Genomic DNA, 25,577 nt, shown 5'->3' on the forward strand with positions numbered 1-25,577 from the left:
GCATGGATGTGCACATACAGCCTTTTTCCACTGTGGCTTGTGCTGTGCCCCTTTTCCTGGTCCACAGCACAAGTCACAGTAGAAAATGTCAGTTTCCAACTGCCTACACAGCGTTCTAATCATTATATGGCAGGTGGGATCGCTGACACCTTGACGACTGGTCTCATTCCAGCTGCGATGGTGGCCAGTCGTCCCATGGACCGGGATCATAATTAGGACCAAAGTTAGAGAGTATGCTATGTCATTTTATGTTGTTATGAGGATTTATGAAGCACGTGGCTTCCCAAAAAATAGGGCTTCCCAGCGCAAGACCTCAATGATGGATAAGTTGTAGCCAACAACCTAGCAGGAAGGACGGGCATTAGATGGTAAAGAGTCATGTCTTCAGAGATTTCCTGAAGTGCAGATGGTTTTCAATGTTTCTGATAGGAGGAGGTAACGAATTCCACAGAAAAGGGGCCTTGGCATGAAAGGAGCGGCCTCCAGCTCTGCGACTCCTAAAACACAGGACATTGCCCAGATTAAAATCGGCTGGGCAATGAAGGTGGGCAGGTTGGTACAGCAGTAAAAATTAAGCAAAATGGGAGGCCCCACAAAGTACAGAATCTTATGAGCAACACACAAGGTGGATGCGATATTCCAATGGGAGCCAATGCAGTTTGTGGAGAGCAGCAGAGACAGGGCTAAACTTTGGGGGAGAAAAGAGCAGCTTGGCTGCCACAGTTTAGGCAGTGGTTAATTTGTAAATAAAAGATTGCTGAGGCTCTCTTCAGGAGGCAGCGTGCACCAGCTCATTTCTCCCGTTAGAGCTGCCTGAAACAGAACCGACTACTAACCATGAATGTTGGGAGAGGATGAGGCGTAATGGCCAGAGCTGCTGACTTTGGATCTGGGGAACCAGGTTTGAGTCTCGGCATTGGCTCAACATCATGTGATTCTGGGAAAATCACTTAATCTCCACGTAGCACCAGTGTTGATGATTAAGTGCCGGTGCTGGAGTCTTCTGACGACCTACTCGTTGGTGCCTAAGTACAAGATGTTACAATAGTCTAGCTGTGACAGAATTACAAGCTGGATGATGGTTTGTTGGGTGCTAAAGTCAAAGAGGCCAAGAATGGGTTTGAGGCTTCTCAAGAACCCCAAAACAAGTGCTTGCCATCGATTTACCTTGAGCCTCAAAGGCCTGGATACTTTTATGGAGAACTTGGGAATAGGGACAAGCCAGAAAGAAAGTGGCTACCAATGGTCAACCCACGAGTGGGTGTCTTTTCCCAGTATGAGGACTTCAGTTTTATTCGCATTCAGTTGGAGGCAATTGGCATTCATTCATTCTGTGACAGCTGACAGTCCTGCCAAGCATAGGATTATCCATAAAAGAGAGCACCAGCTGAGTGTCGTCAGCATAAGATATTGGTGAAATCCCTGTGAATTTGATGACCTGTGCCAGTGGTTGGAGATAGATATTGAAGAAGGTTGATGTGATGTTCTCACTTATTTCCCTGCATTGGAATGTTATTATGGTTGCCAAGTTACATGAGTAGAATGTGAAATCTGGACCATAAGGTGTGACTTGGTGGGCAGCAGTTAGAGGAGCAGCCAGAGAACTGAGATGCTGGATGAGGTCTTTTGTATTCCTGTAAACTTAATAAATATACTGCCTACTTAATCTCGAGTGAAGCTCAATACTTCATTACATTTGGTGACGCTTGGAAGACAACATCAACCCACGTATGCGACCTCAACACATCATTCTTACCCTGTTTTGAAGAATCACCAATTCGAACCACTGCAGTGTGGATCCTGGGCACTTCGGTGGATCGAAACCTCCACTGCTCTACAGATCGTTTGTGGCCCTGCTTCAAAGAATTTCCAAAATGCTGCAGATTTGAATTATTCATCTCTCCCCTGGTTCTGTGACTGAAGGTGAGAGCGGGCGTTGGCGCTTCTGCCTCATTCTGGCGAGATGCTTTGTGAGTAGAGACATTTTTTTTCTTTTTCATATTTCGTGCGCGTTTAATTTATCATTTATCAACTTGCTCGCGAGCCCTGACGTTGATCCTCTTCTTCTCGCGCACACGCATCGGCAACGTAACTGCCTCGAGCACAAGCGCGTGACCAAGCTTGTGTACTCCACTCTAGCGCTCCAGCCCTGACGTCACCACGCCTACGGGAAACAATGCCTGGCTCGCACTGAGGACAACGGCTGATCACGCGCAAGAGCCGCCTTCATTGCTATTCGCTGACACGCACAGCCTATGTTAAGCTTGAATTCATTGCGTGTCAGTGAAACTCATTACGCTTGATACGCTCAGCTTATATAAATAAAATTTGGAGAGTCTAATAAATTCATAACCGCGCTGATACGCCCAGCTGGAGGATATTACTGATAATAGTGGAAATTACTACGCTGATACACACAGCAAATCCAAGATAACAATGGAGTGTATCAGAAGTGAGTTATCATAACGCTGATGCACTCAGTTTAGTTCTAATAATTTACACACTACTTTTGTAATAAGTACATTGCTGACATCTTCTTACTTATTATCTAGATTTGTTTAGTGTACTTCTGTTCAAGCCTTTTCTCTCACGATGCAAAATGTTCCTGCTCCAACCTTCTTCTTATCTTCTCCTGGCGAACCTACTCTCCCATGGCTCAAGTGGAAAAAGTTTTTTTACAACTATGCCAGAGTTTGCGGTACCTCCCTGAGCGCAGAAAGAAAAACTTCACTGTTAATGCATTGTCTGGGAGCAGAGGGACAAGAAGTTTATGAACATCTTCCAGATCTTCCTGATAATGAGTCCAACACTCTTAATGAGTATGAAATTGCAATAAAAAAATTAGACTTACATTACTTGCCCAAAATAAGCACAGTTCTTGAGAGGTATCACTTTGGTCGACGTATGCAAAAAGGAGAAGAAACGGTTGAGCAGTACATTACAGAACTAAGAAAATTAGCATCCACATGCAATTTTGGAGCTTCATTAGAAGAACGTCTGCGTGACCAGATGATGTTGGGCTGTAATGTTGACAAAGCAAGAGACAATCTCTGGCAAAAGGACAATCCTTCCTTACATGAAGTGATTACGATTGCGAAAACTTATGAACACTCCAAAGTCTGCTTAGACACGATACATAAAACGTCTCAAAATGAAAAAGAGCAGTCTTCTGTTATGAAAGTAAACAATGGCAAGGAAGATAACGACAAAAAGGAGATGGAAAAGAATATTATTCAATCTACAGCTCAACCCAACAAGTCAAAATATTTAAAAAATAACATTGCTTTTCAACCTAGTTCCATTAAATATTTTTCTGGCAGGTGTTATAGATGTGGGAATGCAGGTCACATGGCAAATTTCAAGGATTGTCCTGGGTGGAAAGCATCTTGCACTTCTTGTGGACGAAGAGGACATTTTACCAGATGCTGCAAATTTGGTAAAAGTCAAAGAAATGTGAAGGAAGTGGACCTATTTGAAGATAACATTGAAGAGGTCAACATTTGTCAAGTCAAAAAATCAGAAGGCGATGCTCCAATTGATGTGGTTATGATTAATGATGCTCCTGTGAAGATGCTTTTTGATTCTGGGGCAAAAATCACCTTGATACCTAAAACATTTTATGATCAATTCCTTTAAAAAAAGACTGTCTTATCAAAACCTGACATACGTCCTAGAGGATATGGTGGGGAAATTATACATCTGTTAGGTTGTTTCTGGGGTACAATCGATTATAAGAGTAGGGTTGTTCCAGGTAAAATCTACGTATCCATGAAAGGTGACTCTTTAATAAGTTGGTTTCACCAACGGGATCTACATGTTTTCTTAGATCCCAACCGAGCACCCTCAGTCTGCTTGGGAGATTTACCCGCTGTCAATCGAGTGGGAGAAGATGCAAGGTCTTGGGTCAACCGTTTTCCAGATGTTTTTAAGAAAGAACTAGGTTGCCTCAAGAACTATATGCCTCAAATCAAAATCATTTCTGGATATCAACCTAAAGCATCAAAAGTTAGAGGAGTTCATTTTGCTATGAGGGACAAGATGAAACTTGAACTTGATAAACTTAAAGCGAATAACATTATAAAGGAAGTTGAAGCCACTGAATGGCTTTCTCCCATAGTTATGGCACGCAAAGCCAATGGAGAGGCCAGGCTTTGTGTGGACCTTAGGGAGCTAAATAAGGCGGTAGTGGTGGATCATTATCCTCTCCCGAACATCAGTGAGATGTTGTGCTCTCTTGGTGGTGCTAAACATTTTTCGTCGCTAGATTTGACCTCGGCTTACCACCAAGTGAAGCTACACCCTTCGTCTCAAGATCTAACTGCTTTCATAACTCCCTTTGGCACCTTTACGTTTTTGAGAATGCCGTTTGGCCTGATTTCGGCGGCTTCAGTGTTCCAAAGAGTTATGGAACACATTCTTGAGGGTGTCAAAGGGGTGAAAATATACCAAGATGATGTCTTGGTATTTGGATCCAACTCTATGGAGCATGATCACAGATTAAGTTCTGTATTGAGAAAAATAAGTGATGCAGGATTAACTTTGCGAGCAGACAAATGTTAGTTTGATGTATCTGAAATTGAGTATTTAGGGCATCATATATCTTCGAATGGAATCAAACCTAAACCTGCTCTGGTGGAGTCCATTTCGAAACTCAACACTCCTGAAAACAAGGAAGAACTAGTGAAGTTCTTGGGAATGGCAGAATTCTATCATAAGTTTGTTCCTAATTTCGCTAGTTCAACAAGCCATCTTAGGGAACTACTAAAGAAAGGTTGTGGGTTCACTTGGTCCAAGGACTGTGACAAAGAATTTAATCATTTGAAAACTTGTCTCAACAAAGCTCAAGATCTCAGCAGTTTTGATCCGAAGTATAAATCTTATTTAATGACTGATGCCAGTTCCAAAGGTTTAGGGGTGGTATTGTTTCAGAAACCTGAAGGATTTGAGAAAGTAGTGGTGTTTATGTCAAGACCTTTAAGAGGTGCTGAATGTAGTTATTCAGTAGTGGAGAGAGAGGCTTTGGCCATTTATTGGGCCATCCGGAAGTTAAGAAAGTTTCTCTGGGGAGCTAATTTTGAAGTTTTAACAGATCATAAACCTCTGAAGGAACTATTTGAGAAGAAAGGTATTGATTTTGTCTCACACCGTATTCGTAAATGGGTGGTGGCTTTGCAGGAGTTTAGTTTTTGTGTTTCATATTTGCCTGGTGCTAGTAATATTTTGGCAGATTGCTTGTCCAGGTTGACTGGTATCTATGAAGAAACTCCAGAGGTGGATTATTTTGGTGGTGATGAGTTTGATGAGGGTGTGGATGTCTGTCTTATTAGTGAAGGTGTTATTTCCGAAGATGAATGGAGAAGTGCTCTGGAGAAGGACTATGTTTTAAAGAAAGTGGTTGAGATGGTGGTGAATGGCTGGTGTGATAAGAAAGGGTGTGAGCAGACATTGCTAGGCTTTTGGCAAGTCAAGGATGAACTTACTGTAGTGGATGGTATATTATTGAGGGGAATTAGGCTGATTCCTTCAAATCTTTTATGGTCAAAATTGTTAAGCCATGCTCATGCGAGTCATATGGGGATTGGTAAAACGAAAGAAAGGTTGAGGGAAGCATATTGGTGGCCGGGCATGGACGTCTGGATTGAAAGAGAAGTTCGTAATTGCCCTGAGTGTGTGTGTTCTGATAAGATCCTGAAATGTAGAACTCAACCCATGGTAATAAGAGAAGAGGCGGAGGGTCCATGGTTCGATGTAGCCATAGACATTATGGGCCCAATCAAGTTAAGGTCTAGGGACGCTTACGTTCTAGTGTATTCCCGTTGGCCAGAGATTAAGGTTGTGAATTCTGTTGTTTCTTCTGTGGTGATTGAATTCTTAGACTCCCTTTTTGAAAGAGAAGGTTTCCCCAAGTCTCTGTTATCAGACAATGGGGTGCAGTTTACTTCTTCCGTGGTGGAGGAGTTTTTGCGTGAGAGAGGAATTAAACACAAGAGGGCAGCTCTTTACCACCCAGAGAGCAACGGGGTTGTTGAGAGATTTGTGAAAGTTTTGAAAGAGGCTCTACAGCAGTCTGTTGCCTCTGGTGCTGATTGGGAAACTTCCATAAAAAAAAGGTGAGAGAATACAGACTCACTCCGCACTCGACTACTGGGGTTTCCCCTTTCCAGTTGTTTAAGAAAAGGATTCCTTGCACAGAGGTATGTCCCTCTTGGGTTTGTGAAAAGAGAATGACGGTTGACAAAAATGCAATGGATACTGGTAATTGGAAAGGCAGGGAGAGAATGGTCAAGGATAAGAGGAAGTGTTGGTTTGACGTAAGGAAAGCGGTAAAAAAAACTGAAGTATCTATAGGTGATTGGGTAAAAATAAAATCTCCCCGCTTAGGGAAAGCAGGCTCGAAGTTCAGCATACCCTTTAAGGTAATTAAAGTGTTCAACAATGCTATTCGCACGAATGATCATAGGGTGTGGAACCTTAACAGAGTTGTTAGGTGTCAAGGAGCAGACTCTCAACCCCGTGTTGTATCAAAGGGGAATGCTATCTTGGCTCCTGATAGGCCACATAGACTTATTAGAAAACCTGCAAGATATCAAGATTAGTGATAGTTTGAGCTTTATTGTACTGTTATATATATTTATTTTTTTTGTTAATTTTTTTTGTTTTGTTTATTGTGTTTTTTAAAAAAAATTATATTTTGGTTGGTTTGGTTTTCTGTTATTAAGAGGGAGGTGATGTGATGTTCTCACTTATTTCCCTGCATTGGAATGTTATTATGGTTGCCAAGTTACATGAGTAGAATGTGGAATCTGGACCATAAGGTGTGACTTGGTGGGCAGCAGTTAGAGGAGTAGCCAGAGAACTGAGATGCTGGATGAGGTCTTTTGTATTAGTGTAAACTTAATAAATATACTGCCTACTTAATCTCGAGTGAAGCTCAATACTGCATTACAGTGGGGCTCAATGAAGAGCCCTGGGAAACACTGTGGGGTAAAGTGTGCAATTGAGAGCTGTGGGCGAAATTACTTTGAAGGAGTGTTTAGATGACCTGGAAGTCAGTAAAGTGAAAAAAAGAGGAGCACTGGGGAGGCTACATAATCTGTTCTAAAAAATGGGTGAAGGAGGTGAATGGGTAGGGGCAGGGGGGGAGACGCAGTGGATTGATGGACTAGGGCAAAAAAACACTATTTTGTGAACTTATTTATTTCAAATGGTAAATTCCATCCACCTTAAAGTTTAAGGTTAAACGATTTAGCTGAAATGGTTTCTCAGAATTGGAATACTCGAATTTGTTTTTCTACGAAATACCAGATAGTTGTCATTTATGTTGTCCTAAAATATTTTCATTTATAAGAATGGTAAACAAAATGCAAATGTAAGCCACTTGAAGCATTAAAACTAAGTTCTAATAATGAGAGTATGTCAAAGATTTCAATTAATAGTTATATTATGTTGGATTTGTTGAATGTCATCATGGTGATATGGTGCATTACTGTTTGTTTTCCAAAGGACTAAATAATAATCCTGGTGACATTGGCCATCTACAATTAGGAAAAACAGTGTAGGCCATTTTATTGATGTTCTCATCATTTTTAAACAAATCCGTTGTAGACACTGACGCTCTATATCAAAAAAATTGTTGAATAAAGAACCTTTTCACAATGAACTGGCAAAGTGCAGTTCAGACTCCTGTGTGTAGGAGACTCCAGCTGTTCAGAGGACAAGCTGCCTTTAAGGCACCCTACTTACCATCTTAGGGCAGATCTTCTAATTCTTTGACACCCTTTTCCCTAGGTCTATGGTCCGGCATGACAATCAGTGCTTTTATTCCAGCCTTCTTCCTCACTGTGTACATTCTAAGAGCCAACTGGAGGAATATAACAGAGGAGGTAACTCATAACTGTTCATCTATTGTTTAGCATGTTTCTATATAGCTTGAAGATATGAAATTACACCTTTAACCCACGTGGGCTTAAAAATGTGTGTATATTGATCAGAATAGAACTGGGCTATTATTTGTGGCATATGTGAATGTGAATGGTAGTGTTGAGAAAATGAGATCTAATGGTTATGAGGATGACTTTGGGACACTGATGACTGACTTCTAATCACCGATTCTCCATTTGACAGGCTAGTTTTATTCTTCCATTCCCTTTACTGTGTCTTTCCCTCTCCCTCTAGTATATTTTGTATCTGCGTAGTGTTTGTAAATTACAGTCGGTATACCTACTTATTGCTACTTAACTGACCATAATCAGGGCTTGAACATTAGATAATAATTTATTTTTTACTGGATTACCTATTAGGACAAAAGTATGTAAGTTTAAGCAAATACATGAGTGTCTTTTACTATCAATAATGATTGGAACACTGATAACAAAGTAAATACGATTTGGTGGCACAAATACCAAACATCATAAATATTTGGGACTTTTTCACAAAGATAACACACTTGTGAGTAATTCACAAATGTAATTTTCCCCTACACTTTTGAGTAACATTACTACTTTAGGCTGTTCACTGCTTCCTTTGGCAAAAAATCTGAGTGTTAAGTTACCCTAAAGTGTAGACATACATCTCTCTATTCCCTGAAAAAATGCTGTGCATCCAAATGTACTAATGTAAGCTATTCCTGCCATAAAAGACACAGTAGTAAGTCCAGCACTGCACTTGGCTGGCCATTTAGTGCTGCAACACCCCCATCCCCCCCATTGAAAATAATGGAAGGAGGGTCTTCAAATAAACTCCCATAAGAATAATGTCAAATTGCATTCTTTTGTTGAACATATATATGAAACTATATAAATAATTATAATTTTACAGTGAAAATAAAATCGGAAAGTGAACCCTATTTATTATTTCATTATAAAACATTTAACAAACAGATATAATTAAATCACTTTTAATTCATTCTGTTCACTTAAACAATTATTAATGCATAATAAACGTTTCTACATTGAAATGTATGTTAATATTTCACTTAAACTTTTTTTTAAATGTATTGCAAAGTTTAATAAACCTTTTTAATTTTCCCTATAATTTACTATAGGGAGATCTAAACCCTGACTGTGAAGTCAACCTGTGGTGAACTATTGGGAAATGAAAAAAATATATTTTACCAAAACAAAATTAATTATCAAAAGATTATAAGTTAAATATTAATGGAAATGTAGGACAACATATAAAATGCTACAGCACTAATAACATCTTAGTAAAACTTTAATTAATTTAAATTTATTAACTCAAATGAAAATTATTTTCTGAAATTTCACAATTTCCTGAAAGCAGTGCACCCAGTTTATCACCTACAGGAACCCCCAAACCACGGAAAACCATGCATGGCTTGTGCACCCATTAAACCTATATGAACACAGGTGGTGGTCAAGTCTATCCTTGGCTATTTTTTCTCACAAGCAAGACTGCAGGCAAACATTGGAAAATGTCTGAAAAGCTGTGAGAACGGATGTGTTAATTAATGACAAAATATACTGCCTTCTTTCTTGTCTCTCTGTAATGTGTCTGTTGCAGTATTAGGTGTCCAAACTGAGGAGGGTATTGTGTATTGTATATGAAGTGTGTTCTGTATGAATTGTGCTTCATGATATGAGACAGTTATATGTCTATTTTAAATTGTAATAGAATGTGTTCTTAATAAATTTAACGTATAACATTTTTATATACGGAATATAGTGTTTGTTCTGATTTTTTCAAGTTGAGGTCTATGTCCTAACAAATGGGCTCAGAAATCAGGGTGTAAAAGAACTGAACTTAATTGTCAAACTTATTATTTGTGCCAAGGGACAACAAATTTTCTCTACCTTCCACATACACTACACCCTGCCCACAGGGGTACCGTGGGCCTACTTTAGGGGTGACTGGCATGTACGAAAAGGGAAGGTTAGGGCCTGGCAAGTGGGTGCACTTGCCAAGTCGACATGGCAGTACTATACTGTCCACAGGTTATGCAATGGCAGGCCAGAATCACATTTTACAGGCTGCTTCTTTGGGTGGCACAATCAGTGCTGCAGCCCACTAGCATCATTGTATTTACAGACCCTAAGCACACACAGTGCACTGTACTAGGGTCTGACTAGTAAATCAAATATGCCAATCGTGAGATCACTAATCCATACCAACAATTTACAAAGGGAGCACTTGCACTTTGGCACTAAACAGCAGAGGCAAAGTGCCTAAATCATCAAGCCCAGCAAAACAGAGTCCAACACACAGCAAAAACACAGGAGGCAAATGCAAAAAATGCAGGGGAGACCCACACCAATGGTGCCAGGTCTAACACGGGGCAAGACAGATTTGCATATGGCTAGGTCTGAACTGGGGTGGCAAAGTGAGTCATATGTATTCTTTATATAGACTTATATAGACTTAACACAAGACCACAAACAACAAAAATCCCAATAAACTGTAATAATACTTCAAGATGGTAGAAACGGTTCAAAAATAGGTTATTCACTTAAAAGCAGTCTTTTAGCAACAGATAACCCCAACGGGAGTTATCACGAGGTCAAGGTCAGAGAAATCCCAACGTACGGAGCGGACCGCGAGGTGCGCGGCGTCGGGACCGGAGTCGAAACAGACCCACAAAGAACAGTACTTTGGAAAAGCGAAAACAAAGACAGCTCACGGCGTCGGGGAGGTGCGGCATCTTTGGCCCAGCGGCATAGGTTCCTTGCTTTGGGGAGATGATGCGTTGGGACCTGGATGCTTGAGCAGGCAGGGGAGGCGTTGCTGCTGACCGGAGAAGAGGTAAAGTCACGATGGAGCTGAAACCACTGTTCCATACGATGTCACGATGTTGATGGATTCTTGACCACCCACGTCGATGATCGGCTCCGCGAGGATGGCGGCTTCGGAGTCAATGCGGCACAGCAGCAAGTGTTGGGCCTACGTCGCAAGTCGGATCAGCGCTTCTGGCTATGGCAGACTTACGAAGTCGTTCGCTGCCGTCGATGTGGCATGGTGGCCGGCGTCGGGTCTACGTTGCAAGTCGGAGCAGCGCTCACGGCTTCAATGCAGATGAGGGCATCGCTCGCCAGCATCGATGTTGCAGAATTCCTTCTGAAGCAACTAGAACAGCAAGTTTCAGATGGAGGAAAACAGAAGGGGTGAAGTCTGGTATCCCTGAGACTTCGGTCACTAGGCAAGCTCAAATCAAGCCCTTGGAGTAATATTCTGCAAGATGATGAAAGTTCTTTAAAAGTTCCTTCTCCTTTCCTTTACAATAAAGAAACCAATGCAGGTCAACCCAGCAACACAGCACACTGGCAGGCGGACAGTCCAAACTCCTGCAGCTTCCTTGGTTCTTCTCCTTGGCAAAGGGTTGTCTTGTTGTTCCAGAAGTGATCTAAAGTCCTGGGGTCTGGGCCCCAATATTTATACTGCAAAATCCTTTGTCCTCTGAAGGCAGAGGGTCCTATACCTAGTTCAAACCAGTTCTGGGTGCATTATGCCAGTGTACACCTTCTTCCTTTGTCAGTGTGGGTCAGGGTCCTCAGACACACCACAAGAGGTGGAGCCAGCATTGTGGAAGACAGGCACAGCCCTATTCAGACCCAGGTACTAGTCCTCCCACCACTCTACATGCAGATAGGTCTATTCAGCCCTGTGCTGACTCACCCTGTCTCCTGGAGTCTCCCCAGTCCCTGTCACTCGCAAACCTGATATACAATACACAAGCCAGCAGAGGCAGGCTGGATGGTTAGGTAGGAAAATACCTACTTTCAAACACAGAATGTTAAAACCAACTTCACTTAAAGATGTATTTGATTTACAGGCCCTTGGCACACATGGTGCACTATACTCTGACAAATAAATCAAATAAGCCAATCATGGAGTCACTAATCAATAAATCAAAAAATCAATTTAACATAGGGAGCACTTGCACTGTGGCACAGTGCCCAAAGCATCTAAACCAGCAAAAAAATATCAAAAACAGAGGTGGCAATCAGTGAAAAAATGGAAGGGAGACTCACGCCAATGGTACCAGGTCTAACACGTGTCCCCTCCAGCTGAAATGTGGGGAGATTTCCTCTTCCACTTGGGAGTCCTCTTCACTAAGGTGGAAAAATATGGACAGACCATCAGCATTGGGGTGATCTGTACCAGGGCGGTGTTCCACTGTAAAGTCCATCCCCTGTAGGGAAAGGGACCACCTCAACAACTTTGGGTTTCCACCCCTCATCTGCATTAACCAGCTGAGGGGCCTGTCGTCTGTCTGAACCCGAAAGTGAGTGCCAAACAGGTATGGTCTCAACTTCTTCAGAACCCAGACCACAGCAAATGCCTCACACCCAATTGCACTCCACCTCTGTTCCCATGGAAGTAACCTCCTACTGATGAAGGCTACGGGTTGGTCTAGGCCCTCCTCATTAATCTGTGAAAGAACAGCCCCTACACCATGCTCTGAAGCGTCTGTTTGGACAATGAATTCATTTGAGAAGTTGGGCACCTGAAGCACGGGTGCTGTGCACACAGCAGTCTTCAGGGCGTCAAAAGCCTTCTGACAGGTGTCAGTCCAGTTCACGTTCTTGGGCTGCTTCCTGGAAGTCAGCTCAGTCAAGGGTGCAAGAATGTTGCCATACCGCTTGACAAACCTCCTGTAGTACCCCGTTAGTCCTAAAAAGGATCTCACCTGCGTCTGAGTCTTGGGGGATTCCATGCAAGGATGGTATCAATCTTGGGTTGTTGGGCCGCCACCTGGCAGCTCCCTACCTGGTGCCCCAAGTACACCACGGAACCCTGCCGATCTGGCACTTACCCATCTTGATCGTGATGCCTGCCTTTCGCAGGGCCATCAACACTTCGCAGAGGCAGTGCAGATGTTCTTCCCAACTGGTGCTGAACACCGCAATGTCATCCAGGTAGGCAGCACTGAAATCCTCCAGTCCTGCCAACACCAGGTTGACCAACCTCTGAAAGGTGACAGGGGAATTCTTCATCCCAAAGGACATAACCTGGAATTGGTGTGGAGAATTCTGACCTCTCTTTGGCCCCATCAGTCAAGGCGATCTGCCAGTACCCAGGCGTCAAATCAAACGTGCTGAGGTACCGTGCAGCCCCTAACCAATCAATGAGCTCATCAGCTCTGGAGATGGGGTGCGCGTCAGTCCTGGTGACTGAATTTAGTCCTCGGTAGTCCACAAAGAACCGGAGTTCGGTGTGGCACCTGGTGCGGCAGCCTTTGGGACCAAAATCACTGGGCTGACCCAAGGACTGTTATAGGACTCAATCACCCCTAAGGCAAACATCTTGGAGACCTCCTTCTTGATGTGAGCTCTGACCCTGTCAGTCACTCGGTAAGCCTTGTGCTTCACAGGAGGACTGTCCCCAGTGTCCACGTCATGAACACACCACTCAGTGACACCAGGAACCAGGGAGAACACATCAGAGAACTGTCCCAACAGTTGGCGACAATGTTGCTGCTGTTCAGGGGTCAATGTGGCAGAGAGGTTGACACCATCCACTAACCCATCTTGCTCTGTTGCCGACAGGAGGTCAGGAAGAGGCTCAGTCTCCTCCTCCATCCCATCATCTGTCGCTAGGAGCATGCCCACTTCGGACCTCTCTAAGTGGGGCTTTAAGCGGTTAACAAGCAGGACCCTCAAAGGGTTCCTAGGAGACTGCAAGTTCACCAGGTAGGTGACATCACTCTTGCACTCCACCACCTCAAATGGTCTGGTCCACCTGTCCTGGAGCACACAGGTCTCTACCCAAACTTTCTGACCAAGTTGAAGCTCAATCAGAGTGGCATTCTGATTGTACCACCGCTTCATTTCCTCCTGGCTGGCTTCCAGATTCGCCTGAGCGAGTTGTCTGAATCGCCTAGTCTGGTTCCTGAAGGCCAGCACGTAACTGTATACTTCCTGGGGAGGTTTCCTGGGAGATTGCTCCCAGCCTTCCTTGACCAGACTTAAAGGTCCTCTTACCGGGTGTCCATACAGCAGTTCAAAGGGGCTGAACCCTAAGGACTTCAGAGGCACCTCACGGTAAGCAAAAAGAAGACATGGCAAGAGGATGTCCCACTTATGCCTCATAGGCTCCTCGAGGCCCATAATCATGCCTTTAAGGGCACGGTTGGATCTCTCAACTAGTCCATTACCTTGGGGGTGGTAAGGAGTGGTGAACTTGTATGTAACACTGCACTCCTTCCACAGGGACTTAATATAATTAGATATGAAGTTTGTATCACGGTCTGACACCACTTCTCTGGGGAACCCCACAGGGGAGAAAATCCCCATCAGTGCATGTCCTACCATTGGGGTCGTCACTGTCCTGAGCGGGATGGCTTCCGGGTACAGGGTAGCATGGTCCAACAAGTCCAGGATAAACCTGTTTCCCATGGCTGTCATGGGGGCCAGTGGCCCCACAATGTCAATGCCCACCAGTTCAATGGGGGTACTAACTACAGGGAAAGGTTGGAGAGGAGCATTATGCTTCCTTCCACTTTTCCCACTTGCCTGGCAAGTTTGACAAGTCTTACAATTGAGTGTCTGAACTCTTCCCCATCTGGGGCCAATAAAAGTGGGTGACAAGCCTTTCAAAGATCTTGTCCTGCCCCAGATGTCACATCATGAGCCAAACCCAGTAGGAAGGCTCTGAAGCGCTGGGGTACCACCAGCACAAGGACTGACCCAGGCTCAGCAACCTTAGGCTCGCTATACAGGAGGTCGTTCTCCCAGTAGATTCAATGTGATCCAGACTGATCACCTGTTGCCTGGTTTGTAGCCTGTTGCCGCAAACCCTCAAGAGAAGGGCACTTCCTTTGTTCTGCACAAAATTCCTCCCTGGAGGGTCCTCCTTCTTGCTGCCAATGGATCAGCTCAGGCAGGTCCCCCAGTTCAGCATCTTGCTCCCCTGTATGTTCCAGGGCATCCCCTCAAGGTCTTCCTCCTCCTGGACCATGGGAACAACGGGGGCTGGTTACCCACGCCCCCTACCTCTTCTCTTTAAGGCAGGTACCTGGGCCATGCTTTCAGGCTTCAGGATCTCTTGAACACCCCTACTGGCTGCCATAGACCGACAGACATGGCTGGCCTCACAGCTACTTGAAGAGTACCTGAGACCCCCCCCCCCCACTCAAAGGAACTTGAGCCACCTCACACTGGCTCTGCAAGTTGTCCGCAGCAACTACAGGAAAGAATGCATGGGGGATAACCTGGTCTTTGGACACTAACTGGCAACTGACAGCTGTCACACTAACCCTGGTGTCTCTTAGAGCTTCCACCCTATGGCCATTGATGGTCACCCACTGCCTGTACTTCTTAGTGTTATCAGGCAGCTGGGTCTTCGGGACCATCTCAAAGTCTCCTAGAGAGACAAGGGACTTTTCTGCGGGACCCCACCCACCTTGGGCACCCACCTCCTCCCCCCTAGGGCTACACTCGCCATCTGATGGGGTGGTGCACGGGGTGGCATATACTTACCCTTTTGGGTACACTGGGGATCATACCAATGGTGTCACACTTGCTTACATTGAAAGCATGTAGCGGGCCCCCTGTGAACAGGTTTACCTGTCGGGGGCTCTGACTTTTTCTCAGGGGGAGGCTGGGAACCCTTCCCTTGGTTCCCTTGGGAATTACTTTGGGGCCCTTTCTGGAACTCCCTCTGTTTACACTTGTCCCCTCCACTCTTCTGCTGGGGACCATGCCCACCTTTGACGAATTCTCCCACGTGTCCCTTGTGGACCCAGGTGCTGACCCAGCGGTCCACCTCCTCCGCAAGCTTCCTAGGGTTAACTTGCTATCAATAAGGTGCTAGCGTAGCTCTGGAAAACAATTAACAGACAAGTGCTCCCATGCAAACAAATCATAGAGCGCCTCAAAAGTATCCACTTTGCTACCCTTCACCCAATCATCCATAGCTCTGCAAAAAAAAGATACATATTCTACCCAAGTGATTGCCTCCAGCTTTTTACAATTCCTGAATCTCTTTCTATAGAGTTCTGGGGTCAAACCATACCTTGTCATCAGGGCTTCCTTCATGTGGGCATAAGACATCCTATTATCACTGGGTAGGTCTAACAATGTATCCCTCCCTTCACTCACAAAACGGCCCCACAACCCTGCACCCAATCCTTCGCAGGGACCCGGTGGGCCAACATTGCTATCTCATAGGCTGTAAACCACTGCCCAATATCTTCATGCTTATGGAAATCTTTGATGACATCCTTGGGGATATATACCCTGCCTTCTGAAGTCACAGAAGGTGCGCTGCCACCAGAGGGATTGATTTCTAAGCCTTTTGCTTTGAGCTCTAACTCCCTCAACATTCTCTCATGTTCCAATCTCATCCTCTCTCTCTCTAAGGACAACCTGCTATTCTCAAGGTCCCTCTGACCTTCTAACTTGAGCCTGGCCATCTCCAGCTTGTGCATCTTGTCTCTCTCCCGGTCTTCCAGCTCTCCTGGGGATGGGCCAATGGAAGAGACGCTACTGCCAGGCGGGGACGGCACCCCTTCCTTGGCCGGAACCAATGGTCCATCTAGCTGCCCCTCTACATCTCTTACTGGCTGCACCACCAAGTATGGGGTATTTCTCACTTCTACCTAGGCCATCAGTGCATTTTGGTATTCATACTTCTTTGAAATACCTTGGGTAGCAACTTTCAATTTCCTGCAGAAGAACTTCAGCTTTTTTACATTGTAGATTTCCAACCTCTCTTCCTTAAAATCGAGATCTATAGATGCAACAGATGCTGGTCGGCTCATGGTAGTAAGAATTGTCAGTTTCAAAACAAACAGTCCAAGGAAAAATATTCTACTCAAAAGTATGTGGTCGCGTTTGGTCTGCACTCACTGGTAGTGTACACCAATCACTGTATATGAGTCACAAATGCAAGTCTAGAATCCTCACCGCTGACCACCAATGTTAGATCTGGGGGTCTCTAGTTGGCAGAGGTAGGTACATTTGACCAATTAGGGACCCTTGCTTCTAAGTCAGGAAGAGGGGATTACACTCCTGGATAACCTGCTCACCCCCTTGGTAGCTTGGCAGGAGCAGACAGGCTTATCTCAGAGGCAGTGTGTTAAGCATTTGTGAACACATACAGTAATACAGTGAAAACACTACAGATGGACATCACGCAGGTTTTATAAAAATAAGTATTCTTTATATAGACTTAACAAAAGACCACAAACAACAAAATCCACAATACTGTAATAATACTACAAGATGGTAGAAATGGTTCAAAAATAGGTTATTCACTTAAAAGCGGTCTTTAGCAAAAGTACGTATGGCGAGGTGCGCGGCGTCGGGCCCGGAGTCGAAACAGACCGACAAAGAACAGTACCTTGAAAAAGCGAAAACAAAGACAGCTCACGGCATCGGGGAAGTGCGGCGTCATTGGCGCTGCAGCGACGGTTCCTTGCTTCGGGGGAGATGATACGTCGGGACCTGGATGCTTGCGCAGGAAGGGGAGGCATCAGTTCCTGACCGGAGAGGAGGTGACGTCATGATGGTGCCAAAACCACGGTTCCGTACGATGTCACGATGTCGATAGATTCTTGACCACCCACGTCGACGATCGGCTCCACGAGGATGGCGGCTTCGGAGTCGATGCGGCCCAGCAGCAGGCATCGGGCCTATGTCGCAAGTCGTAGCAGCGCTCATGGCTATGGCAGGATTACGCTGGCGAAATTCTTCAGAAACACTTGCAGAATTTAGTTCATTAGGTCCAATGTTTGCATGCTATTATACAACAACTCACAATTCCTGTTATTCAATCAATCAACTTTACTTAGTGTATAAACCATAAAAGTACAACAATCATTAATTTAAAATCAATAAAAAATATGCATAAAATATCAAATAGTAGACCATTATATGTAGCAAACATATCTTCCTTATTCCAAGCTAAAACAATTTCTTTATATTATCTAATGCATTATACATATGAAAAGATTTTCACGCAAAAATAATTCCTGTTATTCCCCTGCTCCCTGAATTACCGATATCCCCAGTAACAGTAAATCCAGAGTGAGGCAATAACTACAGATCTTAGTCTTCTAAGAGAAAATTACTTCTAAGTATTTGTAAAGATTGTGAAATTATCATCAAACTGTCCAACCTAGGTTGAGGATCAGTAGGCGAGTTTACCAATCATGAAACACCGAAAGGAAGAGCAGGCTAATGAATGGTAGGTACACAGGAGCGTTTTCATTCATCTTTGGTACATCTGAACTTGGATATGCAGGTGGTGGTTAAGGAGCTTCAGAACACACTTGAGTTATTTGTAGAGGTCCAGAGCACATATACCAGAAGTGCTGCAGAGACCAAAGCATAGGATGCATAGGTTGTGAGTAGTTAGGATGCACAATTAAGAGGCATCTATGAGGCATTGATGAGTGAGTGTGGGTGTGATCGAGACGAGAACAATTATACGAGTTATGACGTCCATAAAATATGGCGTAATGAAAATATCTCTTTGGGAGCAGAGGAATGACGCCTCGGGCTGATCTTTTTGTTCTTAGGCGCAAGAACGAGCAGGATTGAAGCAAAAGACGCCATCGGGACTGGCGCCCTCATACACGGATCCCACCCCCTGTAAGTGCTACTTTATTGATTTTCTGGAAAGGGAACATGAAACGTGGTTGAGGCTTCTCATGTCTTCCACAGGTGCGATATTTGATGATCTTGTGAAGTTTCCAGACCTATTTTCAATTGTAGACTAAATGTTCCACTATTTAAGAAAGTGCAAAATTTTACATAAATATCACTAGATCAATTGAGAAAAAATTATTCCGAAATGATTCTGTGTGAAATTACAGCAACATCATACATGCACTGGTATTTAAGGTGTGATACATATTCAACATGTAGAACAGAACTAGCGCGCGATGTCTAGTATTAATGTTCTAGTTGCAGAGTGACACAAGAGCTGTGCTTCACCTCTTTACCCACTTACATTATCCCGGACAAGCATCTACCGTCTTCTTTTAACTCAGTGCTTTTATCTGCCTGAACAGGAACACACATAAACAAGCTAAATACTTCATCACATGATATATAGGCTGCTTTCTTTCACATTTTCCCGAAACTAGGTACCATCTTTTGAATTTTCTCAACTACTGAAAGTATTTTTTCTCATTGCAGCTGGTACGATAGGGAAAATGCATTTTGTGTAAATACTGATTACCAAAATGTATCCGTACATGTGTTAACTGTGTTGCAGATCCAGAGTATAGTGTAAACAGAAGTTGGATACTAAGGGATTGAATTATATATAACGATGCTTCTTTTTTCTTCCCCTCGCTTTGTTGTCTGGCTGTCAGTGATAGCGAGTTTACATGAATGAGGGTGAAAGGGCAGAGTCATTGATAGGCAAGTTTCATGCCTAGGGCTTTTCTCGTTTCCCTTTTTTCTTCTTTTTGGCCAAGGATGGATACCTATAAAGGGATAATGTAGGAAGGTCCATGTGGTGTGGGTGTCTTTCGGGTGTCATCCTTCAGGGGTGGGGCCTGACTGTTCATCTAGTTGTGGTAGTGGGTGGCGAGCTTTGGGGAGCGGGTGATTTTGGAGTGTGAGGGGTGGGGTAGACTACCCATATAAACACAGAAACAGCAGAAATATGCCTTTAAGGGGAAACGCGGGTATCCTCAAGTTTCTATGTCTCTTGAGCAGATAGTTTTATTGAGGGTAAGGCACAATTGGATGGTGAAACTTAAGATAAGCGATGAGTAAATTGAGAATTGTGACAAACAATATATGCGGTTTGAATGACAGGAAAGAAAGTTGTAGAATTGCTTTGGAGATGCAAATGTTGAATGCTGATATTATTTGTCTCCAAGAGACGCATATTGAAGGATCATAATTGCAGTAGTTGGTTGCACCTGGGTTTAAGTTAATTGGAGGATGATGCATGGGGCACATACTTGCGGAGTTACTATATTAGCTCACAACACATGCGTCTGGGCAATTTAAACAAGTGGATAAACACAGGCGGTGTGTTAAAGCTGAATTCCAATCTTTTAGGAAAATAATTACCTTATGTCCTGTTTATGGTTGTATCACAGAAGTAGCGGGGATATTTGATTAGCTCTCTAACGAACTTGCACTCTGGCCTTTACCTATTATTTTATGTAGGAATATGAAAATCAATTTGCCTGTGAACTGGTCTTGGGAATGTAGGAATATAAATATCAATTTGCCTGTGAACTGGTCTTGGGAGGATCACTATAGATTCACTGAGAGGAAATCTAAAGTATTTCAGTCCTTGAGAGCGCTCTGTAGAGATCATGGAATGATATATGGCATGTCAGGAAACCCTCCGAATATGGGTTCACTTTCTTTTCTGCGCCACAAAAATTGCACGGTCGCTTTGATTTCTTTCTTGATTCCCATACTTTTGTACAAGAATGTGACATTGAAAGTCACCTACCGTACATGTCTGATTATAACCCCCTAGTATTGGAAATAAAGAGTGGGAATTTAAGAAAGGGGGTTACTGGAACTTTTAACGTGCTCGTTTAATAACTGAAGAATATTGTGGGGACAGGAGAGCTGGAGCAGAGACACAGGACCCGGCCTCAAGATTATGCTTTTTAAATTTATTTCCCCTTCTCCTCATGCAACAACACCGTGACAATCCCACACCCCCAGCTGGCCACTTTTGTGATCCCTGCGCCTACCCCCTTCTGCGAACTATGCCCGACCTCCCCAGTTACTATATGCAGTGACAGACCTTTCACCGAGCACCTTTAAGTATTCCTGCCCCTGTATTTCTGAGATGAAACTACGAGTATAGCCCCTATATATACATTTTAGCCATGCATGGTTTTGAAGGAATACTTCAGCCCTGGTTTTCTGAAATGGGCTGAAGAGCTGTCATATCCGCCACCTCCTGGCATGTGCAAAATCTTTCAGAAAAGGGAATCCCATCATACTCGCTCTTTGCATTAGGACGAACCAAATCATACATTTCTTTTCGTAACAGGAAGATCCCAAAGTAAAGTAGCATAGGCCTGAGCCTCTCTACTTCATTAGATTGACGCTTCTTCAACATTAGCGGAAATCGATACGCACGTTAAATTTCTAAATCCAAAATCCAGTTAGACTTTTTTGAGAATGCCCTTTTCAAAGAGTCACCATGTATACTCTTGTGTCATTCCCCTCCACCCCTTCAGGGATCCCCATCTTAAATTGTTCCTGCTTCTTCTGCTCTCTTGATCTTCGAGTTTTCAAATTTTGTCCGTCATTATTGCTTCTTGGGAAGATTACTTGGTTCTCTATTTATTCATCTCTGTCTCTAGACACTCTGTCTGTCCTTCCACCATAGTGATCCTTTCTACAATGTATGAATAGGTTTTGTTTACTTTTCTATTAGATCCTTGCAGCTTTTTTTAAGTAGATGAGCACGGCAATTTTCACTCCGGTTTTCTTTCTGCAGCTGCTGAATAGATTGGGGAATCACTGCCAGAGTTGGCTCTACCATTGATGTGACAATTGGTTCTGTCAGAGATCTTGCTTCTTTCATTCAGTTATTTCTCCTCTTTACCCTCTTAATATACCAGTTGGTAAACTGAATAATCCCATCTGAAGTTCTCCCTAGATGCTCCCTCAATACTCGTGCACCTGCCCTCTTGGGCACTCTCTTTTCTTTTTATAACATTTTACGTTGGGTTAGACTTGCAGAGTTATCTGGAATGCTGTCAAGAAGATGAAGTGCTGTGGAGATTATTCAGAGTCATCGTTCAAAGAGAAAAACATCTCCCGTGTATCAAGGGACCTGGCTACTGCTTTTGTTTCCCCACTGTTCGGTGTTAGACCTTGTACAACAACCGCTGGTTCTCCTTGATAAGCTTGGTTGATCATATCACCTTCCTACTTTCCACTTCTGGGACAGAGTCGTATCCTGTAGTTCTTGCACCTCTGCCAATACTTCCAAGTGAGCTTTACCGAGTATGCTTGTCCCATTAAAATGTTGCGGACTTTCTGAGGTTTGACTTGCCTTCCTCCTCACCTAGTTGTCATCGAGAGGGAGACTGTCCGAGGTGCTTCTACCCCGCTCGTAGTGGTCGATTTTCAACTTTCTTTCCCCTGTGGCTGGTTCGGGATCAATAGTGTTTGACCCCCCCCATCTCAGGCTTTGATTCTTTATTTCGAATTTGGGGGAACAAATTTGCAACCCTGCTTCAGGTTTTTCAATTTTTTTCGTTTAGCTTTTACAAGAATAGTTAAATAGAAATAGAAAGAGTAGAATGTACTTCAATGGGAAATGTATTATGTAATTAATCTGGCAAGCCCCTTTGATCAATCATTGCTATGTACAGGCAACAATGTAGAAAATTGAAATACATTATTGTTGCTCCAAATTATAAAAAACTCCCCCTTCAGGTATACCTACCACTCCACAATTGTGAATCCCTTGTCTATACTAGTTCTGAAGAAATTAAGTGAGTTCATCTAGTCGGTGAGGGCAGGAACCAAGAAAAAGGCAAAGTGGTTTGTTCTTACACCTACATAGCTGACACTTTGGGGACCATTAGGATGTAGGACGGATCGCCACCGCCGTACATCCTTCCCCGCCCGCCACCCATTTTTCCCCTGCCATATTAGTATGGCGGGGGGACCCCAGAGGAGGGAAAGACCATCCGCCGGTTTTCTGCCGGTCACACAGGTGACCAGGCAGAAAAGGGTCCTGCTATGGTGGCGTATTAGGACGGTAGCGGAAAGCTGCCTTTCCCTGGAAAGGCAAACGGTCCTCACCATTGGGGGCCAGTAGCAGGCCCCCAGTAATTCTGGGGGGTGCACATGGGGGGTACCTATGGTACCCCCCTGCATTTGCATGCACAACATGGCAGGCACCGCGCAGTGCCTGCCACGTTGTGCATGCAAATGCACACCATGTATTTTTGGCATTGCGGCGGGTGGTGCTGGAAGCACCGCCCGCCGCAATGTTAAATAAGTGTGGCGGGCGCATCCTAATCTCCCACACGGGACCGCCGCACCTATGGCGGGCGGTCCCTTTTTACGTCGAGATGGCGGGCGGACCTTGTCTGCCCGCCATCCTAATGATGCCCTTTGTCTTGCCCTTAGTGCATGTTACTTCTAACGGTTGGTAGATCATAGTGATTCTAGTGAAGGATGAGGAAAGGCTTCTGTTGCTTTTCTGAAGGGAGGAAGAGTGATTCAATCAAAAAACTATGAGCATGTATGTATGAAGAGCTGAATGGTTTGTTATTATTTATTTTGAAGTACTGTTGGTACTTTGGGAGTTGGGGCCTGATTTAGATTTCAGCAGACAGGTTAGCAATTCACAAATGTGACGGATATCCTGTCCACTCGACTACAACTGCATCATATCCATTGGAATTTTTAATGCAGCAGATGGAATTTCCGTCGCGTTTGTGACAGGTATCCCATCAGCCAAACTCTAAATTAGGCCATAAGTCTTGGTCAGCTAGGTGATGGTGTCTGTGTGTGTATGTGGGTGTAAGGAAGGGAGGGCACATTCTACAGGGCTTCTGGTGAGAGGATGGAAACCCCAGGATATTCATACTTACAGGTGTTAGCTCTGGTCACAGGACTGTTGCAGAGCTCCTAGGTCTATTGATTTAGAGATGATAAAGACGGAAAAGTGTAGTTGTTGGCTATAGCTTTTTAATAAATCTGGTGCTTGATTATCATGTCAAATTCAAATTACTCTAGGATTTCCTGTTCTTCTGATGTGACAAATTTAGAGGTAAACACTTTGCACTATCTCTGGACCATGAGTGAAGAACAGAAGATCAATTTTATGTCTTGCAAAATTCATACTTTTAAATGGATCTGAAATGAGAAGGTGTTGGTTTCTTTAGGAATATATATCATTAGACATTGTTTTATTTTTGCAGAAGATTTTGTGAGGCTTTATGATTGTGAGACTGTTCAGCCCAGAAATACAGATGATATCACCTCTCTTCATTGATGGAAAGCTGGACAGGATCCTGTACTCTAAAATTTGATATTCAGTGAGGTACGAGGACCTGGATGCCAGAGTCATTGATCATAGGTTCTATCCTGATCCAGATCATGGTTGCATGACATAACAACGAATTGCTTTACCATGCATCCTTTACCACGCAATGCATTTACCACATATTGGCTTTACCTCTCAGGTCTTTACCACACAATGCATTTAACATGGAAACCTTTACAATGAAATAGTAAGTATATTTATATATATACAGGGCGTAATTTGTATGAAATGCGGCCGAATAAACCATAATATCATTTACAAATTTATTTGGATGAATAATAATCATATGTAATGTTAATAAGTGATATATATAAGCAGATTCAAGTTATGAACCTATACATGAATGTAATGTATTGACCGTTCAAAGATGGCCGCTGTTTTAACAAAACCAATGTCTGCATCACTGGATCTTCTTCTATGTTTATTTAAAAACGTTATTTTCCATTTCTATGAATTGCATGAAAACTTGATTTAAAACACTTACAATGCAATTATCGAATAGACACTGACGAAGGCGGTTACGCTGAAACGCATTTGTCTATTTGCAAGCAGCTGAGACGAAAATAAATGGAAATATTGCTTACGAAACGCTGATGGCTCTGAGTGCGCTCTATTGTAAAAGGTTCCTGGGGAGCGAGAAACCTGGGTTTTGGAATATATATATATATATATATATATATATATATATATATATATAAATATTTTCCCACTTTTTAAATATTTTTCCACTTTATAAATTCAATATGGGTTGTAATGCAAGAGTCAATCAAGTGATCATAAAACTGAGGAATTAAATTCTTGCATGAAATGGTACTGTTTACTGTTCACTGTTTATTGATGTAAGGTTCAAAAACTACGAGGTCCAGAATGCTATGCTTTATAACTGATGACATCAACAGTCACATGATTGACATTGATTGTTTTTATTGGTTAATTTCAAAAGTGTAATGACAACCGTGATCAAGCTATCAGTGGATGGTGAAACGCGTTGGTTTGTCTTAAGACTGAATACCTATTAAGACGAATAAAGAACTGGGATTGAAACTAAATAAACCGTGAGTGCGTGCTAATTGGTTTCCTACCAGGGAACCGTCGGAGGATGTTATGACGGCACAGCTCGGCCGCAGCATTGCACCGGATAGAGAAGCGCCAGGGGCCCCTTGAAACGGAGCGGAAGTGTGGATATATATATATATATATTCACTGAAAAAACCATAGGTTTCACACATGTTATAGTTAGCGGAAATTTTACTGATAAAAAACCAATGAAATTGCCCCGTTATAGTTAGTGCTGGCAACTATAACTCACGCGACCGCAATCCTCTGCTGATGCTAATACTGTATTTAGACACTTATTTGCCCATGTCTTCTTCCATACATTTTTAGCTATACATATATTACAAATATTTTTTTTTCATAAAGACACATATGTCATCAGCAGAAGATTGCGGTCGCGTGAGTTATAGTTGCCAGCACTAACTATAACGGGGCAATTTCATTGGTTTTTTATCAGTAAAATTTCCGCTAACTATAACATGTGTGAAACCTATGGTTTTTTCAGTGAATTTGCAAGGTTTTTTAAATGCTAATTCCTAACTATAACGTGTGTGAAA

The 25,577-nt window shown here is 43.3% G+C and overlaps 1 protein-coding gene across 4 annotated transcripts in view; it reads left to right on the top strand.

Annotated features, from left to right (window-relative positions):
• Positions 1-25,577, top strand: part of LOC146858422 (multidrug and toxin extrusion protein 2-like) — a 541,481-nt gene that overhangs the window by 510,120 nt on the left and 5,784 nt on the right. For 3 of the 4 annotated variants that reach the window (XM_085649339.1, XM_085649340.1, XM_085649338.1), the window contains 2 exons: positions 7,789-7,883; positions 18,479-18,551. In XM_085649339.1, the coding sequence (XP_085505465.1) occupies positions 7,789-7,883; positions 18,479-18,551 (168 nt within the window). Of the gene's footprint in view, positions 1-7,788; positions 7,884-18,478; positions 18,552-23,839; positions 24,543-25,577 lie in introns of those variants that run through there. The other variant, XM_085649341.1, reaches the window with a different exon arrangement.

The sequence above is a fragment of the Triturus cristatus genome, chromosome 3_2 (genome assembly GCF_964204655.1).
Source record: "Triturus cristatus chromosome 3_2, aTriCri1.1, whole genome shotgun sequence".
Lineage (NCBI taxonomy): Eukaryota > Metazoa > Chordata > Amphibia > Caudata > Salamandridae > Triturus > Triturus cristatus.